Source organism: Culicoides brevitarsis, chromosome 1 (genome assembly GCF_036172545.1).
Source record: "Culicoides brevitarsis isolate CSIRO-B50_1 chromosome 1, AGI_CSIRO_Cbre_v1, whole genome shotgun sequence".
Lineage (NCBI taxonomy): Eukaryota > Metazoa > Arthropoda > Insecta > Diptera > Ceratopogonidae > Culicoides > Culicoides brevitarsis.
The window spans coordinates 22,957,227-22,979,520 of record NC_087085.1 but is presented as its reverse complement, the minus strand read 5'-3'; the positions used below and the strand labels follow the sequence as shown (position 1 = coordinate 22,979,520).

Sequence of the window (22,294 nt, the reverse complement as noted above, 5' to 3'; positions counted from 1 at the left end):
CATTTTTGTAAAAACAATGAGCAATTTGTTGCTTGAAACTTTTGGGCTTACTGCCTTCTTTATTCAATTTATGCAATCGATGCAATCTGATTTTCAATTTAAAAAAAAGGGAAACTTATTATCTCCAGGCATTCATAATATAAAAATAATTGAAAATAGGCAATGTCCGATTTGCTTGCAGAACTTTACAAATCCGACTGTGGTGCAGGTTTCAAATATAGTTTATTGCTACAAATGCATAAATCTTCATTTTCAAAACAAGGGTAAATTTTGTCCAACAACATATTATTCAAGTTCAACAGCAGATCTTGTAGTTTTATATGAAGAAGCATATTAAATAAAAAGTGTCCTTTTTTCATTATGGTTTATTTCACAGCAAAGTGCATACAATTTTTATCGTAATTATTATTCATGTTCTTTAACTCGTTCCTGTGTTTGTTAAGTAAATAATATTTACTTACAACGTTTGACTCACTGACTCCCATATGGATCCATTTTGTGCGACTTGTGCAACACATTTAATCCCACGAAGTCCTTAAGACGTAAATCAGTGATTCTATTATTTTATTTCTTTACTTTTTTTTTGTTTTCTGAAGTACAATAATATTCTATTATTACTGAGCTTATTCTATACAATCCATTTTATATCCATCGGTGTCCAAATTCCTTATGTTTAAATATAAATATATAAAGTAATAAACGGAAAAATTAGTAAATAGAAGTGAAAACAAAAACAAACATCCGAGCTCAAGAATTTTATCATAATGTATCATTAAATATATCAAATTAAGTGAGGATTTTTTGTACATAATAAAAAAAATTTAAACAATAAAACGTACAGAATTATTGTGTTGGATCCTGAAGTTTGAGTCTTCATTAAAAAATTCTGTTTTTAATCCTGAATCCTTAATGAATCCTTCTGATGTACCTAGGTATGAAATTTGAAACGTTATTTTTCCTCTATTTTCTTTTTATTTGTCGGATAGAAATATGCATTGTAATCTTAAATATAAAATTTCTCGTGTGAGCTAGTAAATATTTTTTTTTATATAATTATTCTAAGCTAGAAGATTTAAGTTTTAATATATTTTAAAAAAAAGAGTTTTAAATAATCTTCTTATTCTCTTAAATTATACGCTAAATAGCTAAGATTATACGTTAGTTTTACTTTCCTTCAGTTTATGTGAATCCGACGTCAGAAGTTAAGGATAATTATTTGGAATATTCAATTATTAGTAATCCTGGAATGATCTTCTTGATCCAGATCTGCTGCGTGAATAACTTGCTCGACGATTGACCGGCGAATAAGTTGGACTTCCTCGTCTTCCTCTTCTTGGGGAGTATGATCTTGAGCGTGAACGTCTTTAAAATAAGAGTGTTTTAATTATTCACTATAAAGATTCTTAATATGTACAAAACTTACGTCATATCGCGCCTTTCATTGCTATCCTCGCGCACACGAATATAAGCTACTTCACCCTCATGTGATCGAAATCTACTATCATCTAGTTTTTTAATAGCGTATTTCATATCCTCAAGTCTCAAAAATTCTACAACACCGGTACCATCTTTGTACACATCAGCAAAACATACATCACCTGCCTCTCTCATGTGATCTTTCAAATCTTGCCTATAATTTGAATTGCAGAAAATATATTATCAAAATATAAAATATGTTGTTTGTAGGTTTTTTTTTACCATGAACCGGATGATGGTAAATTCGTTACTAAAACTCTGTATTGCGATCTTCTGGCTGCGGGACCTCTGTAATACATATGTATACGTAAGTATGCTTTTAAAAGACGCTGTCCACTACTATAACGGTGGAATTCGTACAACTTACCTGTTGCCTCTATTATCTCGTCCTGCAGCATTTCTGTCGTTGTTACCACGAGAACGATAACTACTTCCAGGACCAGCTCCCCGAGGAAATTCAACCCTCAGTCGGTAACCATCATAATCGTATCCATCACGAGCTTTCACTGCGTCTTCAGCATCTCTAATTTTTTTTTTTGTATGGTAAAGAAAAAGGAAGCGATTTAAAATTAGTTTGCAAACATAATGCTATGTCAAAAAATTGAAACATACCTTGCATCGTGAAATTCTACAAAAGCAAATGGTGGACCACGCCGGTTTTTCAGATCCACAAAATTGATGTCTCCAAAGCGGCAGAACAAATCCTGAATGTCCTTTGTTCTTATATCTGGGGGCAGGTTTCCAACATATATACGACTTTGCATTTTCACTTAATTTGAATACACTGAATAATTGTTTATGTGAAGACGAAACTAAATCGCCGCCTAGTGATGTGAAAAGTGAATATTTTGAAAATCCGAGTTTTCGATGTTATTTATTTATTAAATTAATTAAATTTTAGACATATTTCATAATTAAAAATGAAGAGAGATCTTTTGAACTTTTTAAAATGGACTCGAGTTCTTCTTGAGGAATCTTAAGTGAAGATTCGTGTTTTTCGATTTTGTGTTTTCATTTTTGACATCACTAGGTATTTATTCAATATGTCAATATGGTTTTCGAGTTTTAAGTAGTTTCATTCGGAGGAAGTTTTCGAGGCCTACTTAGTTTTGTAAACAGCCTTTTTCATTGCAAGTCAAACTTCTTGTGAAGAAAATATCGTTTGCTGAAATGCACTTATAAGATATTTCCATGTAATAAGAGATTGGAACTATAAATTTTTGTCGTGCTGATTGCAGTTTTATTTTTTGAAAATGTGTGACGATTATGATATTGAGTCCCTTAAAAATATAGAGCTAGATAAAATTTGTCGTTTATGTTTATCAAAGAGAAAATCAATGAGACCATTGTTTGGGGAGCTCATCGTAGATATGCTCATGGAAATAACTCAAGTAAAAGTAGAAAATATTGATGGATGGCCAAATCAAGTGAGTAACAATTTTTGAATCAATTCTTTCGAGGCGGAGGCGGACTAGAAAATTGAAAGGTAGAATTTTTCAACGCACTGCTGATATCTGTTTTAAATGTTCCTACAGGTGTGCCTTCAATGCATACATCAAATCTCTAGATTTCATGCCTTTAAAACGCGAGTTGAAAAACTAGATGCACATCTTCGAGAGTATATTAAAGGACTAACAGTGATAGTGGAGGAGACACAATTAGAAATTCCAAGAGATATTACAACATCAAAAGCCGTTAATCGACAGGATGGAATACAACATATTTCAACGGTGAGTTTTTTTTTTCTATTTAGTTTATGGTTCTGAATTTCACAACGTTTTTCTATCGGCCTTTTTTAGCCACAAATGATTGTGAATACAGCCCAAGTTTTAAATAATAATCAAAATACACAATTTATCAGCCCTGCCGGACAAATTTTACAGGGGCATATAATACAGGGTCCCGAGAATACCGTTCAAATGATTACTTCACCATCAGTTTCTACTCAATTGTTGCAATTGAGATCAACAAGTGATCGATGTGAGCTTATTGTTCAGCCACCTGATATGGGTACGTTTTTAAACAATCTCTATTTATGTATACTGATTGAATTCAGTTTTTTTTATCATACTTTATTGAACTGCTCAGTGAATTTGTCTATGCTTTCTTTATACCCATCAATGCTTTTTTCCACTTATTGAATTAATTGAACTAAAATCATTAATATCATTGTTTTCCATTATCATTATACCATAATAATGTGAAACGTTTTTGGAATTGCACTTGCCTTATTTTCTTTTTAATTTAACAAGGTTCAACAAAGTTCAATTTTTTTTTAGAAAAAGTTCAATAGAGTTTAATAAAGTATGATGAACAAATTTTGAATCACTTTTTACATAATATTTTCTATGATTTCAAAAAAATCAACAGTCTCTATGGTGATGCAAACTCAAGAAAACGCATCTGAAGTCAGTCCTGAAATAGATATGGATGAAAATATAGAAGATGTTGAAGGTAAGAAGACCTTTGTCAGTAAAACCAAAATCTTTTTTTTTCGTAAGAAAAAATATTAATGACATTCGGTCTATGTGTTCAATTATAACATATCCCGGGCGAAAAGGATAAATATATATATATAGAGATTGTTCGAAGAAATTTCACACTTCAACTTCTGACGTAAATTTGGACTAAAAAAACTTAATAAACACTCTAAAATGATATTTTCACAAAAAGACTTGACTTTAAATTGACAAATCTTTTACCGCTCTTTACAATGCGGAAATGCTGTAAAAAAAAATTAGAATTAGTTTGAAATTAATTATTTGAAACATAATCACCTTTATTTTTTTATTTTTAAATGAAAACAAAGCAGATGCAGATGAAAACGAAGAAATTGAATCAGAAAATGAGGAAAAGCAATTACTAGCAGAGTTCATGGCTAACCAAACTACTACCAAGGATAATTTACACATATGTAACTTGTGTCAGAACTCTTTTAAGCATGTGAAATGGTTACAGTCTCACATGAAGTCTCATAGTAACTGGATGAAGGTAATTTCAGAGATTCCTCCTCTGTTCTCAATATTTCAATAAAATGAATTTTAGGCTAATTGTAAGAAACTTCCTGAATGTAAAATTTGTTTTAAAAGTTTTCGCGGTGAGGGCATGTTGAAAATGCATATGAAGGTGCATGCTGAAAAAATCAATTCATGTACAATTTGTAAAAAGGAATTCAAATCAAAGTCAATTTTGTATAGGCACCGCCAAACACACTTTGAGAAACAATTTAGTTGTACATCCTGTGAAAAAAGTTTTTCTACGAATTATCAACTGAAAAATCATTTGGCTAGACATAGAGGAGAAAAAACATTCAAGTGTTCTCAATGCGATAAAGCGTACTATAATAGTTCGGATTTAAAGGTACTTAATATCCAAATGTATTACATATTTATAAATCATTCAACATTTTTTATTCATTTTTTAGAACCATATACAATCTCATCTGAATGTCATCACAACATGAAAAGAACCAAATTGTGGATAATTAAACACACATTTCTCTACGTATTATCGTCAATGTTCACTTGTTTTGAATAGGTAAAAAATATAAATACTATTCGTACATATATTAGAATGTTCATTACTCTGAAACCATTATAAAAAAATATAATATTTATAAAAAAAAAACAAAGTGTTCAATTTATCAAGAAACGATGCTGTAGTTTTTTAATATAAATGAAAATTTTGTGTCCTACAAAATATTTCAGTAGAATTGAATTTAAATAAATGTGTAGTTTCAATCAGCAGGTCTCTTTTCCGAGTGTTTCTTCACATATTCTTCTGCATTTTTTATAAACTTCTTACGGTCTTTCAAGTACTCTTCTGCCAAATCAGCACGTAAGGGATGCTCTGGTTCGGGATCGTTCACCAAAGCGACTAGTGCTTGAATTACTAAAATATATAAGTATAAAATATATGAATAATAAATATATATTTAATTCGAAACCGTATTTTTACCTTGATCAGTTTTAGTAGCTGGCTTCCAATTTTCAGCACTAATGATCGGTAGACAAACCTGACCTTTTTCATCAATATTTGGATGGTAAATTTTCGTCTTAAAACATATTTTTGGTGGCTTAAAGGGATATTCTGCGGGAAACGTTATTTCGATGCGAAAAGCTCCTTTGTTATAAGGTGGATTTTCCTAGAGCAAAAGATAAAAAAATAGGAATCAATCTGTTTACTGTACAATAAATAAATTTGTATTGTCGTGTCTCACCGGTACAATCACTCCTGTCCAAACCAAAATATTTGTTTCGTCAATCAGTATATCCCTAAAAGATTTTAAGCCGGACGCCTTTATGTCAGCTAACTCCTGCAGTAAAACAAAAAATTAATCATAGAGCAAAATTTTGCAATTTCACCACTGCCCCATAATATACTTCAACTTGATATTTTCTGGCAGTGTTTCTGAATCACAGAAATATTCCAGTACTGCTACTTACCTTATGGAGGCGACGAGTTGCAGCCATAACACCAGAATTTAATTTTAGATTTTCTTATTTATTCTTTTTTGACTTTTGAATTAAAAACCAGTTCCCGCGAGACGAATAAAAGTGATAAAACCCCACGGCGAATTTTCAGCATAATAATGTGGACCGGGTGTATCTCATTCGAATGTCATCAGGGTTAGGTGAGACGCATGAAATTGATGAACAGCTGATCTGCACCAGCATGCAAAAAAAATTCCTGCCGGCCCCAGTGAGCATGGACAGGAATTATTTTTTGCATGCTGGTGCAGATCAGCTGTTGGGGGTGAGATTGTCTTTGCTTATTCAAAACCGAGTAGGCGCGAAAAACAAACTATTCCCAGGAACCCCAAGAAATAAAAGTCATAATGGATTTTGATGATACAGATTTTGCATTTGATGACTCTTGTCTTAGAATAGATTTTTCATCGTGGAAACGCTGTCGTGTTTTATCGAAAATGTGAGTTTTTCATTCATGATATCATTATGTTTGTCATTAATTTTTTCATGTTACAGAGATAACTTTTTATGTAAATATGTAAAACTTCACCTTGCTTTGGATGATACCATAACTGGTGATATTTTGTTAGATTTTCCTTGGAACCAGCTAAACATAAATGAAGGAAATATTGTGAGTATCAGACTACCGACTAACTACTAAGCAATGCAAAGATATATCTTAATTAAATTGAATGTTTATTCGTTGCAGGTCTCAGTATTTGGAAAATATAATGAAGATCTACAGTTGTACGTAATTACAAATGATTTTGGTCTCTTGATTGTCAATCCTGACTATCTCATTTCGAGTACTAAAGTATCTCAGTCGCTTTTTTGTCAACGAAAGGCCGTGTTGTCCGAAAAATTTCTGATCGAAACTACTGGGAATTTAAATGTTAGTTTTTTTTTGTAATATTTATTTGAAAGTTTTAATGTAAAAATTGTGTTTTTTTAAATTATGTTGATTTAGATGATCGTAGGTGTTTTAGTTCATGAAATATTTCAAAAGGTACTGCTGTCTATTTTGTCTAAAAAAGTCCAACCAAATGTAGCCCAGATGTGTGCTGATATACTTAAATCCAGAGAAGTGGCATTTAAGTGTTATGAAAGTTTACTAGGCCTTCATACAGTGGAGGAAAAACTTTTGGAATTTACGAAAAACATAGAGAGCTTTCTTAAAAATAAGATTGTCAATCCATTGCAGAAACATAAAATCTCGGTATAAATACCATCAAAGTTCTTAATTTCAGAAAATATTAAATCTTTTTTTCCCCTATTAATAGGACGCTGTTTCAAACAATTTGAAAATTGATAAGATTGAAGACATTGAAGAAAACATATGGTCATCTCAGCTAGGACTTAAGGGAAAAATTGATGTGACTGTGCATTTGCATGGAAGAAAACCAAAAAATTTAAGTCCTTTTGAGCTGAAAACTGGAAAAGCCTCGATGGAACACCGTGCTCAAATTATATTGTACGTCACTATGATGAAACAAATGAATTTTGATGTAGATAGTGGATTGCTGTACTACTTGAAGTAATGATGATACATAGGTATATTTTTTTTAAGTCTTATTTTTTTAATAAAAAAATTTTCATTTAAGAGATGATATAATGTCTGAAGTTAATGACACACGAAACGAAGTGCGAGACTTAATTATTGCAAGGAATGAGCTAGTCAACTTTCTAACATCATATGAGACTGAAAAAGCACATCTTAAAAATTCCAATTCCGAATATTTCAAATTGATGAAACTACCACTTCCCTTGACAAGAGAGTCTATTTGTAACAGATGTGAATACTCCTTTGTATGTGCTTTATTCCACACAAATGCGGCGAGTAGTAATCCAAACGTTGCAATACAAAGCATTGGTGAACGCATTTTGAAGCATTTATCTAACGAAGACTTGGCGTTTTTTTTAAAGTGGACAGATATACTTATGAAAGAAGAAGAATCGTTAAGTGAAGGTAAGTCTAACTGTAAAATATATTTTTTTTTTGTTTTTATTAAGAAATACAAACAGATGAAAACTTAACTGAATTATGGACGAAAACACCTTGGGAACGTTTTGAGAGTGGAAAAGCTTTAATTGATTTGTCTTTGACGAATGTTGTTGAAAATTCAGATGGAAGATTCCTTCATACATTCAAATCAGCCTCAAAAAATACTATTGACACAATTAATTTTGAAATAGGTCAATACATTATTTTAAGTACTATGCAAAGAGTTGCTGTCACAACTGGAATTTTGTCATATTGTAATGAAGATGCCATTCAAATTTCATTTGAAAGGTTCGTTTTTTAATAGTTTTATTCTACATTACATATTATATAATATATTTATTCTATATTATTCGTTTGCAGAAACTTACTTATTCATTATCCCAATGAAAAATTCATAATCGATCAATATACATCACGAAATTACTTAAATTTTTCTTTAGGTATGTTATTTACCCATTATTTTACAAAATACTCGTAAACATAGTTTGCATATGCATAGGGAACGTTGTATTGTTGATGCAAAATACACCACTGGCAAATAATTTACGAAAGTAAGTGCACATGTTGGTCTGCTAACATTAGAGTACTAAGCATTGTATTTGGATTTTAGCATAATAGTTCAGAAAATTCCAACGGAATATCAAGACAATTTCTCTCCATCGATACCAAATTCTGTATTTCTAAATGAAGCGCAGTGTAAAACGGTACAGAATGCATTAAACTGTAAGAATTATGTCGTAATAAAGGGATACGCAGGAACAGGAAAAACGGAAACAATTGTGGCTATTGTAAATTCATATTATAAGCAAAAAAAATCAGTTCTGATAACTAGTCACACACACTCAGCCGTAGATAATATATTATTGAGACTTCGAACACTCGGTTTGAAGTTTTTGAGAGTAGGAAACGTGTCGAGGTTGAAATCAGAAATTCAAGAGTTTTCTGATTGCGTTGTGACAAAAAATTGTCAATCACCTTCAGAATTTGAATCCGTGTATGCACAATATGTGAGGAACGAAAAAATACTTTTTTTTTATACAATTAAATAAAAGAGTTTTTGTTATTATCTTTTAGACAATTATAGGTTCAACATGTTACGGAGTTACACATCCTTTGTTTTCCCGCCGAGTGTTTGATGTTTGTATAGTGGATGAAGCTACCCAAGTTACACAACCAGTGATAATTCGTAGCTTATTATGTGCAAAAAAATTCATTTTAGTTGGAGGTAAGTTGATAATAACCGTTTATGATTTACAAACATTTTTTCATAAATGTACATACTATACCATAAATAGATCCATATCAATTACCACCTGTAATTAAATCGAATCTTGCCAAGTCCCTTGGAGGAGATGAAAGCTTATTTTGCTATTTGGAGAGCCTTGGTGAAAGTCAAGAATTGAGAATGCAATATAGAATGAACAGACCCATAGCATCTTTGGCAAATTCATTTACTTACAATAAGAAACTTATGATACCTTTAAATCAAAGAGACGAAAATATTAAAAATGACGAAGTTGTAGAGTTCGATTGGGAGACCCGAGTTTTTTCATTGTCAATAAAAAATGCAACTTTGTTTATTAACACAGGGAATGTGTTCGAACGAAATATACACATGATGAGTAGTGAAATTTTTTCTGTCTATGTTACAAAAATTACAAAAATTGGTCACAATCTGGAATCACCAAACAAACTTTACTTGAACATTGTAGAAGCGGTTCTTGTTGTACACCTAGTATTGAAATTCATCAACTGCGGAATTCGATCTCATGATATTGGTGTAATTGCTTCTTATCGATCGCAAGTAGATTTTCTCAAGTGTATAACGAAAAATCAAGAAAATCTAAAAAATTTGGAAATCAACACAGTTGATCAGTATCAAGGGCGTGATAAAGAGGTTTGTATTTCATATATTTTTAATTAAATATCTTCTTGTACATTAACATCAAAAATACAGTTTATAATATACAGCTGCACAAAAACCAAACGAAACGTACAAGACAACATACAAACAAACAAATTATCAAATGAGATTCTAGATGATTATCGTCGATTGAATGTTGCCATTACAAGAGCTAAGCGAAAATTGATACTCATTGGAGATTACACCTCAATTAAGGAAAATTTACCATTCCAAAAACTTTTAGATTGCATGGACAATAATATAGTTTGTATTCCTGAATCTTTTTATGAAAAAGATTGGAAAACTTTGCTATACAAGTTGCCTTTAATGTTGAATTGATGGCAAGAAAATAGTTTAGCGAAATATTGTCAAACATTCTTTCAATAAATTACACGAAAAGTTTTTTAAGGCTTTCTTTTTTTTTCAAATATTACGAATAAAATAAGAATTTATCAAGTTCTATAAGAAGTCATGCGCAAAACATCAAGTCTTTATTCTGCAGACTGTTATACAATTTCATTTGGTTGACACTAAATTCGACAAATTAATAAATAAATAATTTGTTTCGGTATCCAATTTGTAAATCAAAATGTCTTTTGCTCAAAATAATATAATGAACAATTCATTTATAAAGTGAAAGTGTACGAAAATTTGCTGATAAAACTTAGGTATCCATAAATAATCACTTCTGCAATTAAAATTTACATAATCACATTTTTTAATTTCAAATCGGTTTTTTAGACTTTAAAACTATTTAAAACTAACTATCTGGATCATTTGATCATCAATTTAATTAAATTGAAACTTTTCAGGTACTTACATCACTAAATACTTTAAAAAACCTATTATACAATAAGACAATAAACATGTTTTTTTGTTAACATTTTTAGATAGGAAAATGCCATATAATAGAAAAAAAATTGTTTCTCTAATATTGTTGTTGATAATATTAATATGCAAAGGAGACAGTAATGTCAAAAATATCGGCTTTAACGATTCTAATGCCAGGAAAACGTTTTTCACAACAGCAAAAGGCTCTGCTTTCGAGACCACATCCAGTCTTACTACTTCGCTCAAACCAACCAACACACCTACTGCAACTGATGACACTTTAGAAACAATTTTGCCTGAAAATGATGATACTTCATCACTAGAAAGTGAACCTAATGTGAGAGAAAGTATTGGGCTACAGAAGGCTCTTGAATGGTTAAGAGAAAAACGTTCCCCCGATTTTGGATGGGGTAACGATACACATATGGTTATACTTTCCAAAGAGGTAAATTTTATTTTTCTAAATATTTATAAAAATGAATTTTTATTGTTCATTCGTAAAAAAAAGTTGGCAGGTTCTCGAGATGGAAATGATATGGATAGCCATTTACAGACCATTGCAGAGTTAGAAAATGCTCTGTCTGAAAAGCAAATGGAAATAGAAATACTTAACATGATTACACCACACCATCTATATCCGAAGCCTATTGATTCCGACAGGTGATATATACAAATAAACTTATGGAATAAGAAGTATATACATTGAAAAGATTTTAGATTGGCTAGGTACATTTTAGCGTTAAGCTCTTTATGTAAAAATCCCAGAAGTTTTCATGGACACGATTTAGTGAGTACCTTACAACACCATGAACCAACAGCTGGTAAATACTAATCTAAAAATAGTCTCGTAATTTTTACTTAAATAAATTCTTTTTTTTTTTCATTTTTTCAAGACTATGAATTTGCATTAGCTACGTTGGCTGCATGTAGCTCAGCAACGCATGTAAGAAAAAGACAAATTCGCCGACTATTAGATATTGCCAGTGGTGAGGTGAACAATGTTGGTAAGTAAAATGATTTTCACAATGTTTAAAATTAAACGAGAATATGAAATTTTGAAATTTATTAGACACAATGGCTATGGTTTTGCTTGCTTTACGTTGTATTGTAACTGATCACCGTCATCGACATTTACAACATTTCGTTAGACGGCCAGCAAGAGGTTTGTACACAATTTTTTTATGGCATTTCGAAAAATATGAGCCAATTTGAAATTAAAAAAGGTTTAAATAACTTTGATCGGAAGAAATATTTGAACAAGAAATATTTTGAAATTGAAAAAAAACGTATATTTTATTGTTTCTTCCGCTCAGACATACAGATTCGCCTTATTTTGAAAATAATAAGACCGTCGGTCTATCTGTCCTATCAATATAGAAATAAAGATAAATTATACCTGAAATATATGTGATTACGTCGAAAATTTTGTACAATTTTTTCGTGAAAAACCTAAAGGAAATTGAAAATTTTCAATATCCTTTATTTCTTTGAACATTTTTTCTGTAAGAAATTTATAAAAAGCCCATACATTTTCTGTATTTGGGTTTTGGATTTTTTTTACTTTTTTCTTTTAACTTTTTGATACATTCCATAACATTTGTTATTAATTTTTTTTTTGCAAATGAATAGGGCTTGCAAGCTTACAAGGTCCTAGGGGTGGATTTGGTTCATTACGAAGTACAGCACTTGCCATGCAGGTACTTTAATTAAAAGATTAATCAATTAATTCCGTTTTTGTTAATGAAAACCCAATTAAAAGGCCTTGCAGGATCTTGATTTAGATCCATCTGGAAAATGGGACCAAATTGCAGCTTCTAAGTGGATATTGGATAGACAAATGAGCGAAGGCGGTTGGGAGGAAGAACCTATAGAAGATGGACAAGTAATTTGACTTTGTGTGATAAAATGTATTTTAATTATATTAGAGATAAAAAAAAAATTTAGGAACCTCCAGATTGCAGACTTACAGCAGAAATAATATTGGCTTTGGGACATAAAGGTATGCTAAGAGTCTTGTTTACACACAAGTTCTACTTATACTTTATATTTTCAATAGGGTTGGGAGCCGTTCGGGCACTTCATTGTGAGCATGAGCCTCATGATTCGCTTTACATAGGAGAAAATAATGAAAATGGGGAGACAAAATTGGCAGCCCCTGTAGGACTTACTTCATCTGCTGAGGAAAATGAAGCAAAAAATGTCTCATACTCCTACACTTTGTGGGTAGGAACAAACGTAACTGAAGTGATAACAATGACTCTAACTTCTCCGAGAAACACCAGTTTTTTCAAGGCTATGACACAAGCAGCAGAAATGGATCCTAGGTAAATTTCTAGAATAAAAGTCATAAAATAATTTAGACTCAGTATACATATATTTTTAGATTTTCGTTTGATGCCCGTGAATGGCCGAATGGACATTATGTTCATACGTTAGCAGGGAAAAAGGAGGAACCACGTGGGTAAGTGAAATTTACATTACCTAATATGTGGTCAAGTCTTAATAAGTATTTTGATTACATTAGTTACAATTTTTGGATTTTATATCGATTACCAGAGTACCCCGAAATTTCTTCTCCACCAGGAAATCAATTGATTGCACCAGTTGGTAAGTATTTTTTATATTAACTAGCTACATAAATTTAATACAATTTTATTAAATTTTAGGTGTTGATGAACTCCTTGTTGAAGATGGAGAGCATTATTTGTATTGGTATAAGAAACTATAATCCTCATTATAAGATACACAATATATTCAACTATACAGCTTGACACACAAAAATAATATTATAAAAATAAGCCTTGAGGGCAATCAATGTTAAATAAGTCCTTTGTTCATACACAAATTAACTCAAACTAATCTATTTACACATTTTCTTTCAACATGGCATTGAGTTTTCTACATTAATTATTTTTATACTAAAATAATTTTGTTTTCTTCTTAAATGTTGTCTCTCTTTCCTTGTATCGTCCGTATGGTTTACTCCCAAGTATGAAATTTAAAGCATTTATAAAGCGAACCAAAAAAAAGCTTAAAAATTTCATGTTAATTAGGTCTAGATACAGGCACAAATAGATACCTTTCATTATAGGAGCATACATGATTTAAAGAATGAAGAAATGAATTAAAAACTTACACTGATGAAACATAGCATACGTTATTTCCCAGTTCGTAGTATTTAAAAATAGACTGCAATCTTTTTTAGCAATTAATGTTTATTAATAAAAGCTATTGTTATCAAAAGAAATAAAGCAGTGATATTATACTAATATTTAAATGTGGATACTTTATTATGATTTACTCTTCCCAACAGTAAAAGATTAGTTTTATTTTGTAATTGTAATTGTTGACAATTATTCTGTTTTTTCTTCTGCTACCTCACGATCTCTTCGATTTCTCTGTCTGTTGTCATTTCGACGATTATTCCAATTACCTTGATTTTGGTTTTGTTGTCTGAAGTTTTGACGATCTCGATTGTAATTTGGATTACCGCCACGCGTGAAAAAGTTTCCTTGTTTCATTTCAAATATGCGTTCATTGGCATCAACCAGATTCGTTACTTTGTCAGTAAGTTGCATGGTGAGAGCTTGTAATCGTGAGGGTTCAGAACGATGCATCACCACTGTCTCACTCGGATCATCCAATGATGCCATCAATTCCTCATTTATAATCATTTTACTGATCAACGAGTGCACCTTCAATTTAGTCAAATCAAACATCTCTGCCAAATACGGAACGCTTATGGACGCATATACGTTTGAATAAGTAAAGAGATAAGTGCGCAAAGATTCTTCTTTTATAAACTTTTCTAACATTTCCCTAACACGATCTGCTTCATAAAATAAGTCCCATACCTGCAAATTTGATAAATTAAAGTAATAAATTCTGTATATTATAATATAGATATAAAAAAAATATTTTTTTTTTTATTCTTACCTTCGCATTCATTTTTTTGTTTACAATAAAGTTGGCACAGGCATTCCAATCTCCCTGACGCATTGCCTTTGCTGCTGCAACAACATGCTCTCTCATAGACTCTGGTGGGCCAACAAGTGATTGTCTTTCCGAAGATCTCAGTTGTTGATAGAATGTTTTGCTAGAGTAATGTTAGAAACGATAGAAAAATATTATTAAACGCAAAATATGTCTTCATAAGAAAACCGTCTATTCGCATCAAAATCTTACCTTATCATTCTTCGACGGGCATCAAATTCATGAGCAGCCATGTAAGGTATCTCTAAAAGCATGGCAGAAACCAAATATACACATTCCAATAACTCCAAGTTAATATGCATGTGGAAGGGCATTTGACGCTGTTTTTCAACTTTTTCTTGCTCCAAACTACGTTCGTGTTGTCTCTATACGATAGAAAATATAAAACATAATAAAAATAAATAATAGATATATAAAACAAATTGTAATGATGTAAACGTTATTTAGAAAACTTTTTTTACCTGTGGTATTAAGCCTTGGGCTAATAACTCTTTGGGCTTCCCAGTCATCATCAGCTCCACTAAGCATTGGTGAGCATCTTTGATATTTCCGGCTCTAAAAGCACAAAGACCCAAGTTTGCCATTGTTCTATTGTAAAGTATTTGAGTTGAAGGATCTGAATGCTGGATAGTCTCCTGGAGGTGACTCATCAAAACCAAATCACGAGCTTGGAACCAATTATCATGCAATGCATGATGAAATATATGGCAAAGAATAGCTCTCGTTCTGATTCTATCGGTGTTATCCTTAGTGTAGATAAATCGGCAGAGTTTTTCCATTTCATCTACTGTAGTAGTTACATCTTTCTCGAGCTTTTTCTAGAATACCATTAGTATTTATATTTTACTGGAAACATACGTAAATTTTTAGAAGCTTTTCAAAACTTACTTCCTTTTTTTTAATAACATTTGGATCAAACTTGTAGTACAAATGGTCAATTTTACGTAAATACACTCGGCAAATTTCTGTGTCATCACCATGTTTTTCCACATATGGTAACACTTGTTCAATAATTTTTGTTACAGTTACCTCATCTTTGAGTCTGAAAACCACGAATAAAATCATTAAATAAATCTTTGGAATCAATGTGATCAGGTGGTACATTTTATTGGTATATTTGGTATATTTGATTATTGGTATATTTACCTTTCGACATATTCATTGCTGTGTGGGTCACACTCTTTTAAAAACTTCGTAAATTCATCGTCTAACCGTTCAATAGCTGTAAGAATACAACCACGAACTCTCAAAGGTGCTTGTTCAAACTCTTCATTTTCTTCAGTAATGGATTCGGACAACTTAATATCGCTATTTGTCAAGAGAATACTCAAAAGGTCTTGAATGACTTCTAATAATTTTTTCCAATATTCAAGTTTCATGGGTTCAGAAACTTTTGGATTGTAGTCAAAGATGGCTGACACAATATTAAAACGAATTTTTATTGCTATTGCAGGACCTAAATTATGTTGTTCCGATATGTTTTTCAACTCATGTAGAAACTCAATTTGCATTTTTCGGTCAGTACGTTTTTTTCCACGAGCTGCCATAACCTAATATAAACATACTCAAATAAATATATTTAGTTAAATTAGGCGACATAAGGAAGTATACCTCGTTGAGTTTTGAAATAACAAGTGCAGCATCAATTTCAGCATCCTTGGAAAACATTTTGGGCTTATCAGTTGATGGAGCAGCACCGAGACTTGGTACTGTTTTCCATTCACCTTCTTCATCTTCATCAACTTCCTCTCGAGTACGTTTTGGTTTAGCTATCAAAAAAATAGTGTTTTTTTTTATTGTTTGAACATATTTTAATTTATATTGTTTCCCTTACTTTTGACCTTTTTCTGCTTTTTCTTTTCGACTTCATAGGGATCTTCCTTTTCAGTTGTTTTTTTGAGAAAACGTTCTCTCATTGACATGTATTGTGTATCATCATCTGACGAAGATGTCTCAGTGTCTGAATCAGAGCCCCAATCATCAGAATCTTCAGTATCGTCCACTTTTTCGACAATTGGTTTCTCAACTTCTTCCTTTTTAAACGAAACGCTTTTCAATTTCTTGAGTTCTTCATTAACTGCCTCTTCCTTATCATCTTCCGCTATGAAAATGAAAAAATAAGTGGAAATGCACCTGAGTATCAAGATGTTTGATAATTACGTTTTTCATCTTCTTCTTCGTCGTCGCCAACATTAGGATTTTCCCTGAATTTTTTCATTTCTTCTTCCATATCTTTGACGTATTTTCTGAATTTTTGACGCAATGTTCCTAAGGACTTTCCATTATTTTTGGACAAATTTTTTCTAAAGCACATTAATTATTTTTTTTTTTGGTTAGGGACCTTAAAAATATATATTTTTTTTTTTTTGAAGTGTTTACCTAGCTTCTTTGTCCTCCCACACCTCGTTAATGAAGTCTTCCAACTCAACCAATGCTCTAATAATAAATGTTGGAGCTACGCCTCCTTCTTCTTTCATAATAACGGGCAAAGCTTTAGAATATGCCTTGGTTAAATCCTCGAAACTAGTCAAAATACTTGACATATCTTTAATTTTCCTAAAGTTCTTGATGTTTTTTATAACATTATTCATTTCCTCATAACGTTTGTCTTTAGTAGATCGTACAACCCGCTTGACTTCTTCCTCATCATCGCTAAATTGAAAGTTGGTCACTGGTTGCCGCTGGACAACCTCTTCACTCGAAGTTGACTCAGAATCCGAGTCTGATCCTGTTTGAAAGAATCTCGACATTTTTGCTCAAGGAATCAAAACTTTTTCTGAAATTAAAACCATTAATTATCAATACGATTTGTCTAAAATAAAGCTAGAGTAATGTTTTTTTCTAAGTATATGGCATTTGCATAGTATGCATTTCTTATAATAAATAAGGCTTCTTCTTTCCATAACATTAAATATAGCAAAAAAATTTTGAAATAAAATACCTGTTTAATTATTGAAAACAAATTCGTGTAGATTTTACTTTCAAATTCTTTTAAATTGAACTTTTTGCTAGGCAAAGATTTAGTTGCCGACACGTTTTAAAATGGAAAGCAATCTATTGTACAAAGCGCTTAATGCTAAAGTAGTTCAGAAACGCAGGAAGTAAGTGTTTGTAATCAATTTTGAAGTGCTTTTGTAAATCAAAAAAAAAAAATAATAATAATAATAATGTTTTAAGCAAAGAATTTTAATTTCAAAAGGAAAGATATGGAGGTATTGTGTTTTGTTGAGACAAGTTTATTATTTATTAAATGTATGTATAGTCAATTGTATCTTAAGTTACTTAATTGGTTAATATTTATTAGAGACGGAAAGAAAACACTTCATTCATGTTTTTTGTCATCATCAGTGCCGGAATGCCATGTCAGACGTTCTTCATAAAATTGAATGACAATTTGTGGGCATTTTAAATTGGCCTGTTTTGATGGTACTAAATCAGCTTCATCCGTATCCTTCCATTTCATCAGGAACATCAATTGTCCGGAAGTGTCAGTAGCGCCTTTTGGGAAATAAATGATTTTCTAGAATTATTAAGAAATACATGTATCACTACTACTCACCTAATATACGTTCGGGTTCCAATCCCCGATCAAATCCTTGAACTTTTTTCTCATCTGTCTTTTTCTTCGACGCTTTTCCATCGGAGTCCGTAGTTTTCCGCTTTTTGCTTTGCTCTGTTCAATAATAAGTATGTAATTTAATTAGAGCCAGAATAAAAAAAAATGGTTATTGTAATCACTTACCGTCTTTTTTCTTTCTAGCTTCTTCAAATGCTGAAATCAAGTCAGGACAGTCCAAATTTTCTTCCGGCTCCCAGGTGTTGTCGTCGTGAGAATATCCTTTCCACTTGAGGAAATATTCCACCTTTCCGTTTCTCACACGTCGGTCTAGGACCTTTTCGACCGAATACTCTTCTGGCTCAGCACCGTCCTCTTTTGCTTTGCTCATCTTGGAGTTAATTCACGAAATAGTAATAAGAGAATAAACACAATCGATTCGTTGCTCAAACGACGCTAGGGCGAAAGACCAATGGTGAATATGTGAATTGCCATTTTGCTATTTCGCGATATATTTCGGGTTCGGTGACAGAACTTTCTTTGTTTTTCAACATTTTTGCACATTTTTGTGTCCTCGAAGCTTTTGCGTCACGGGATTTTGGAATTTTCACCAATTTCCCACAAGACCTATCCTGAAAATCCGTGAAAATTCGGATTTTTGTTATATCTGTTAAGGTTTTGCCCTCTTGCTAATTCATGCAAAAATAACGGTGAAAATTTAATAAATTGTCGGTTTGGAGCGGCCTAATTTACTGATCAATTTAATTTGTCTTGATCCTGATAACGATTGTCAGTGAAATTCAAGTGAAGAAATTAAAGAAACGTAATTAGTTAAACTCAAAACAATGCAAAAACTGCTTCGCCAACTGAACAATTCCCTCGCAAAGTTCGGATCAACAAACAAGATATCAAAATGTTCCGTTTGTCGCCAAAGTGTTTTGTTATTTAAAAATCCCCAAAAGTTCTAAATTTAATAACAGAATAAATATAGTATATTCTAAAAATTTCTCATTAAGGATGTTCTCCTCCCCCATAAAAAATAATCAAAAATGACCATTAGAAATATTTATAAAAATTATATGAATCTAGATTTTGGTACAATAAACTGAAGTAATAAAGACGAAAAAGAAGAGAGCAATCAAAAGACTTACGAAGGGAATGTCTTTTGGGGTGTCATTGTCCTAAATTTTGGGTTTTTGGAGGATCAAAAGGGGCTCCCAAAACGTCTTAAAGCTCGAACCCACCTCAACATTAGAGGTTTAAGAATCACAAAGCTCAAATTTTCACTGTTTTCCACTTACCTTGTTTCTCCCTGATGACACGTTTTCATACGGCCAGATTTGTCTTTTCCGTGGCTTCACTGATCTGCACGATGCTGCAAATCCCATAAGTCATTGCAAATTGTTGCGTAAAAGGCTCCGGTAAATTACGCGAAATCATTTGCTTTGCGCGAAAGTGATGGTGTCAAAAGAGGCACGGAACTGAATGTCGAGGAGAAATCCATAGTGTAATCAATTGCTTTCACGCTGATTCAAATTTTAAATATGAGCATCATTTTTTTCCAATAGTTTTTCGTGATTTTAGAATCGAATTGTAACAAATTTTGGACTGTGAACTGCAAATTTGTGGCAATTGTTTGTCGAGAAACACAAGTAAAACAATCCATGTTTAAAAGACCTCCATGCAAACTAAGTGAAAAGTGGTTTAACTCGGACTCACCCGAGCAAGCATCATTAAATTTTAGTCAAAATAAAAAATTTCTAAATCCCAAGTAAGAATGAACTAAGAAGAGTACGGACATTATTTAAAAAAAAACGCGGTACAATCATCTTAAATAAGTGTGCAAAAATTCATAATGGAAGGCATGTTTTTCGTCATTGAATATGCTTGAAAAATGCTTATCAAAGGAAAAAAATATAAGATAAAAACTTCAGACGATAAAGAAGAAAATTAAAATTAAACGTGTAAAATGGCAACCGAGGACGGGTTTGACCCGAAAAAATTAACTAAAGCCTTATTGAGGGCGAACAGTATTGAAACTGAAACTCCAACATTGGAGAGAAAAAGCAAATTTAGCGTATTAGGGATTCTCTTTAAACCTTGGAAGTGGAAAAAGCGAAAGCGGAATGAGCGTTTTGATGCTTTGTCCAAGTCACTTGAAAGAAAAGCTTCTGTGCGTGCCAATAAAGATGAATTAAATCAAACAGACCCTCTGTCAACAAGTTGTGTTACTTTTGAATCGGACGACTATACACAAGTAAACGGATTGAGGCCAAACGCCATAGTAAATTCGTCGGCAGCGTCAACGCCATCTTCTACAAATAGTGTGCCTTCGTCACAATCAGCTCATCAGATCCGTAACATGTCTCAAATAACAAACGTTAGTCAATCTGTTGTATCTAATGAGAACAATGTACCTCATTCACAGTCAGCACACCATATAGGTCAAAATAGTTTAATTCATTTGTCGCACCATCAAGCTCTTCAGCAACAATTGAAGGAAAGATTCGAATCACGCAAGGAAAATGCAGAGACGAGCAACAACTACATGATGAACAACGATCATTCATCTATGAATAACACTGATATGTGGAAACCCGAGAGACCCAATACTCTAATGCAACACAAGTCTTTCAGGAAAGTTATTTATTTTGATCCTAATGTAGAAAATAACGTTCGTTATGCTGTCGAAACGTCCCAATGTTTCACACAAAACTCAGTTGGATTTACTGAGCTTCCAGAACCGCCAATTCCACTATCGGAAATAGGGCCTATTCCACCACCGCCAATGTTTTCATCGAGTCCTGCAACCGCTAGGAAAAATTCCAACAAAAATTTGCAAGGATACGACGATAGGGATAGCATAAGGAATTGCTCCAATTTTCGACCATGTGATATGAACAATGTCGAAACAGATGACCGAGAAGACCAAGATTTTGACGAAGATTTAGTATTTAATTTGCCTCCACCAAACGCTGAAATCAATACATCACATATTGAGGAGATTCCCGCTAAAGAACCAAAGTTTAATGCTGTTCCATTAAAATCCGCTTTGAAGAAGAAAAGTTCCAGCAATACGCCCATTCTTGAATCTACATCCAAATCCATAACAATATGCCAGGAGACATCACCAATATCTTGCAGAAGACTACGAGTAGGAATGGGTCCAATAGAAAATAAGGAAAATTCAAAACCAACAACCATCAAAGAAGACGAAGATAGTGATAGTGATGATAGTGATCAGCCTATTCTGTATAGTGATGATAATCCCGACGGCTTTACGAAAATTGCTAAGCGCGAGAGTTTGTCCCTCAAATTATCATTGCGACCAGATCGACAAGAGCTCATAAACAGAAATATACTACGTGTACATTCCGAAAACGAGAGGCAAGAGACGAAAGAAGCTATAGGTGCTAAACTTATTAGAAGACTATCAATGAGACCTACAGCAGAAGAATTGGTGGAACGTAATATCTTGAAAACTCAGAGTCCAGCTGAAGAAAAAAAACAAAGAGAAGAAAAGAAACGATATTTATTGCGAAAGCTTAGCTTCAGACCTACTGTTGATGAACTTAAAGAAAAGAAAATCATAAGATTTAATGACTACATTGAAGTAACACAAGCACATGATTATGACAGAAGAGCAGATAAACCTTGGACAAGACTAACTCCTAAGGACAAAGCTGCTATACGAAAAGAATTAAATGAGTTTAAAAGCTCCGAAATGTCAGTTCATGAAGCTAGTCGTCATTTAACTAGATTTCACAGGCCATGATTTTGCCAGGAAATATTAACTTGATAATTTGATAAAAAAAAGTTTTTATCATTGAATTCTTCCATTTAAATTATCAATTTATTAGAAATTTGACAACAAACTGTAGGAATGGCCGCTGTGATATTGATAAATACATTTAAATGTAATGAATTAAAAAATTCTGTATTAAAATTATTTATATTACATTTTAAAAACCTAGTATGAGTAAAAACATTCAATGAAAGACTCATCAAGTTTACATATACTTATCAACACAGATTTTATTATTTTGACGCATTATACTTTTATT

At 32.2% G+C, this 22,294-nt stretch overlaps 8 protein-coding genes across 10 annotated transcripts; 4 read left to right on the top strand and 4 right to left on the bottom strand.

The window, feature by feature from the left end:
- Positions 1-359: 359 nt before the first annotated feature.
- Positions 360-2,322, bottom strand: LOC134827887 (serine/arginine-rich splicing factor 1B). Its single transcript, XM_063840750.1, has 5 exons — positions 2,089-2,322; positions 1,844-1,999; positions 1,699-1,764; positions 1,424-1,630; positions 360-1,362 (listed from the first exon to the last, which is right to left on the bottom strand). The coding sequence occupies exons 1-5, from the start codon at positions 2,238-2,240 to the stop codon at positions 1,233-1,235; spliced, it is 711 nt and encodes a 236-aa protein (XP_063696820.1). The 5' UTR covers positions 2,241-2,322; the 3' UTR covers positions 360-1,232.
- A 212-nt stretch (positions 2,323-2,534) lies between these two features.
- Positions 2,535-5,077, top strand: LOC134827885 (zinc finger protein SNAI2-like). Of its 2 annotated transcripts, none has more exons than XM_063840748.1 (7): positions 2,535-2,903; positions 3,012-3,206; positions 3,276-3,486; positions 3,847-3,930; positions 4,286-4,467; positions 4,522-4,836; positions 4,901-5,077. In XM_063840748.1, exons 1-7 carry the CDS (start codon positions 2,730-2,732, stop codon positions 4,937-4,939), a joined length of 1,200 nt encoding a protein of 399 aa, XP_063696818.1. In that variant the 5' UTR covers positions 2,535-2,729; the 3' UTR covers positions 4,940-5,077. The 2 variants fall into 2 exon arrangements, with proteins under 2 accessions (XP_063696818.1, XP_063696819.1); XM_063840749.1 differs by having other exon boundaries at positions 2,536-2,903; positions 4,289-4,467.
- A 33-nt stretch (positions 5,078-5,110) lies between these two features.
- On the bottom strand, positions 5,111-6,043 carry LOC134827888 (ubiquitin-conjugating enzyme E2-18 kDa). Its single transcript, XM_063840751.1, has 4 exons — positions 5,922-6,043; positions 5,696-5,791; positions 5,434-5,620; positions 5,111-5,367 (listed from the first exon to the last, which is right to left on the bottom strand). The coding sequence occupies exons 1-4, from the start codon at positions 5,946-5,948 to the stop codon at positions 5,213-5,215; spliced, it is 465 nt and encodes a 154-aa protein (XP_063696821.1). The 5' UTR covers positions 5,949-6,043; the 3' UTR covers positions 5,111-5,212.
- A 195-nt stretch (positions 6,044-6,238) lies between these two features.
- LOC134831316 (DNA replication ATP-dependent helicase/nuclease DNA2) lies at positions 6,239-10,255 on the top strand. 2 transcript variants are annotated; one of them, XM_063845035.1, is made up of 13 exons: positions 6,239-6,405; positions 6,462-6,576; positions 6,655-6,837; positions 6,913-7,161; positions 7,226-7,479; positions 7,547-7,911; positions 8,139-8,235; positions 8,308-8,387; positions 8,447-8,498; positions 8,558-8,954; positions 9,022-9,172; positions 9,243-9,844; positions 9,905-10,255. In XM_063845035.1, exons 1-13 carry the CDS (start codon positions 6,314-6,316, stop codon positions 10,187-10,189), a joined length of 2,922 nt encoding a protein of 973 aa, XP_063701105.1. In that variant the 5' UTR covers positions 6,239-6,313; the 3' UTR covers positions 10,190-10,255. The 2 variants fall into 2 exon arrangements, with proteins under 2 accessions (XP_063701105.1, XP_063701097.1); XM_063845027.1 differs by having other exon boundaries at positions 7,968-8,235.
- A 152-nt stretch (positions 10,256-10,407) lies between these two features.
- On the top strand, positions 10,408-13,964 carry LOC134827874 (uncharacterized protein CG3556). The gene is made up of 14 exons (XM_063840738.1): positions 10,408-10,518; positions 10,592-10,662; positions 10,741-11,126; positions 11,190-11,341; positions 11,399-11,502; positions 11,575-11,685; positions 11,751-11,843; positions 12,311-12,378; positions 12,441-12,563; positions 12,626-12,680; positions 12,738-13,005; positions 13,065-13,142; positions 13,206-13,288; positions 13,348-13,964. Exons 3-14 carry the CDS (start codon positions 10,749-10,751, stop codon positions 13,407-13,409), a joined length of 1,575 nt encoding a protein of 524 aa, XP_063696808.1. The 5' UTR covers positions 10,408-10,518; positions 10,592-10,662; positions 10,741-10,748; the 3' UTR covers positions 13,410-13,964.
- LOC134827873 (eukaryotic translation initiation factor 3 subunit C) lies at positions 13,942-17,733 on the bottom strand. The gene is made up of 11 exons (XM_063840737.1): positions 17,616-17,733; positions 17,054-17,450; positions 16,835-16,977; positions 16,509-16,775; positions 16,286-16,443; positions 15,821-16,224; positions 15,563-15,716; positions 15,136-15,492; positions 14,867-15,039; positions 14,618-14,777; positions 13,942-14,535 (listed from the first exon to the last, which is right to left on the bottom strand). The coding sequence occupies exons 2-11, from the start codon at positions 17,422-17,424 to the stop codon at positions 14,035-14,037; spliced, it is 2,688 nt and encodes an 895-aa protein (XP_063696807.1). The 5' UTR covers positions 17,425-17,450; positions 17,616-17,733; the 3' UTR covers positions 13,942-14,034.
- A 218-nt stretch (positions 17,734-17,951) lies between these two features.
- Positions 17,952-18,711, bottom strand: LOC134834942 (chromobox protein homolog 1-like). The gene is made up of 3 exons (XM_063849777.1): positions 18,417-18,711; positions 18,234-18,347; positions 17,952-18,172 (listed from the first exon to the last, which is right to left on the bottom strand). The coding sequence occupies exons 1-3, from the start codon at positions 18,619-18,621 to the stop codon at positions 17,997-17,999; spliced, it is 495 nt and encodes a 164-aa protein (XP_063705847.1). The 5' UTR covers positions 18,622-18,711; the 3' UTR covers positions 17,952-17,996.
- Positions 18,712-19,771: 1,060 nt separating this feature from the next.
- Positions 19,772-22,274, top strand: LOC134836972 (phosphatase and actin regulator 1). Its single transcript, XM_063852271.1, has one exon. It carries the CDS (start codon positions 20,200-20,202, stop codon positions 22,003-22,005), a length of 1,806 nt encoding a protein of 601 aa, XP_063708341.1. The 5' UTR covers positions 19,772-20,199; the 3' UTR covers positions 22,006-22,274.
- Positions 22,275-22,294: the final 20 nt, after the last annotated feature.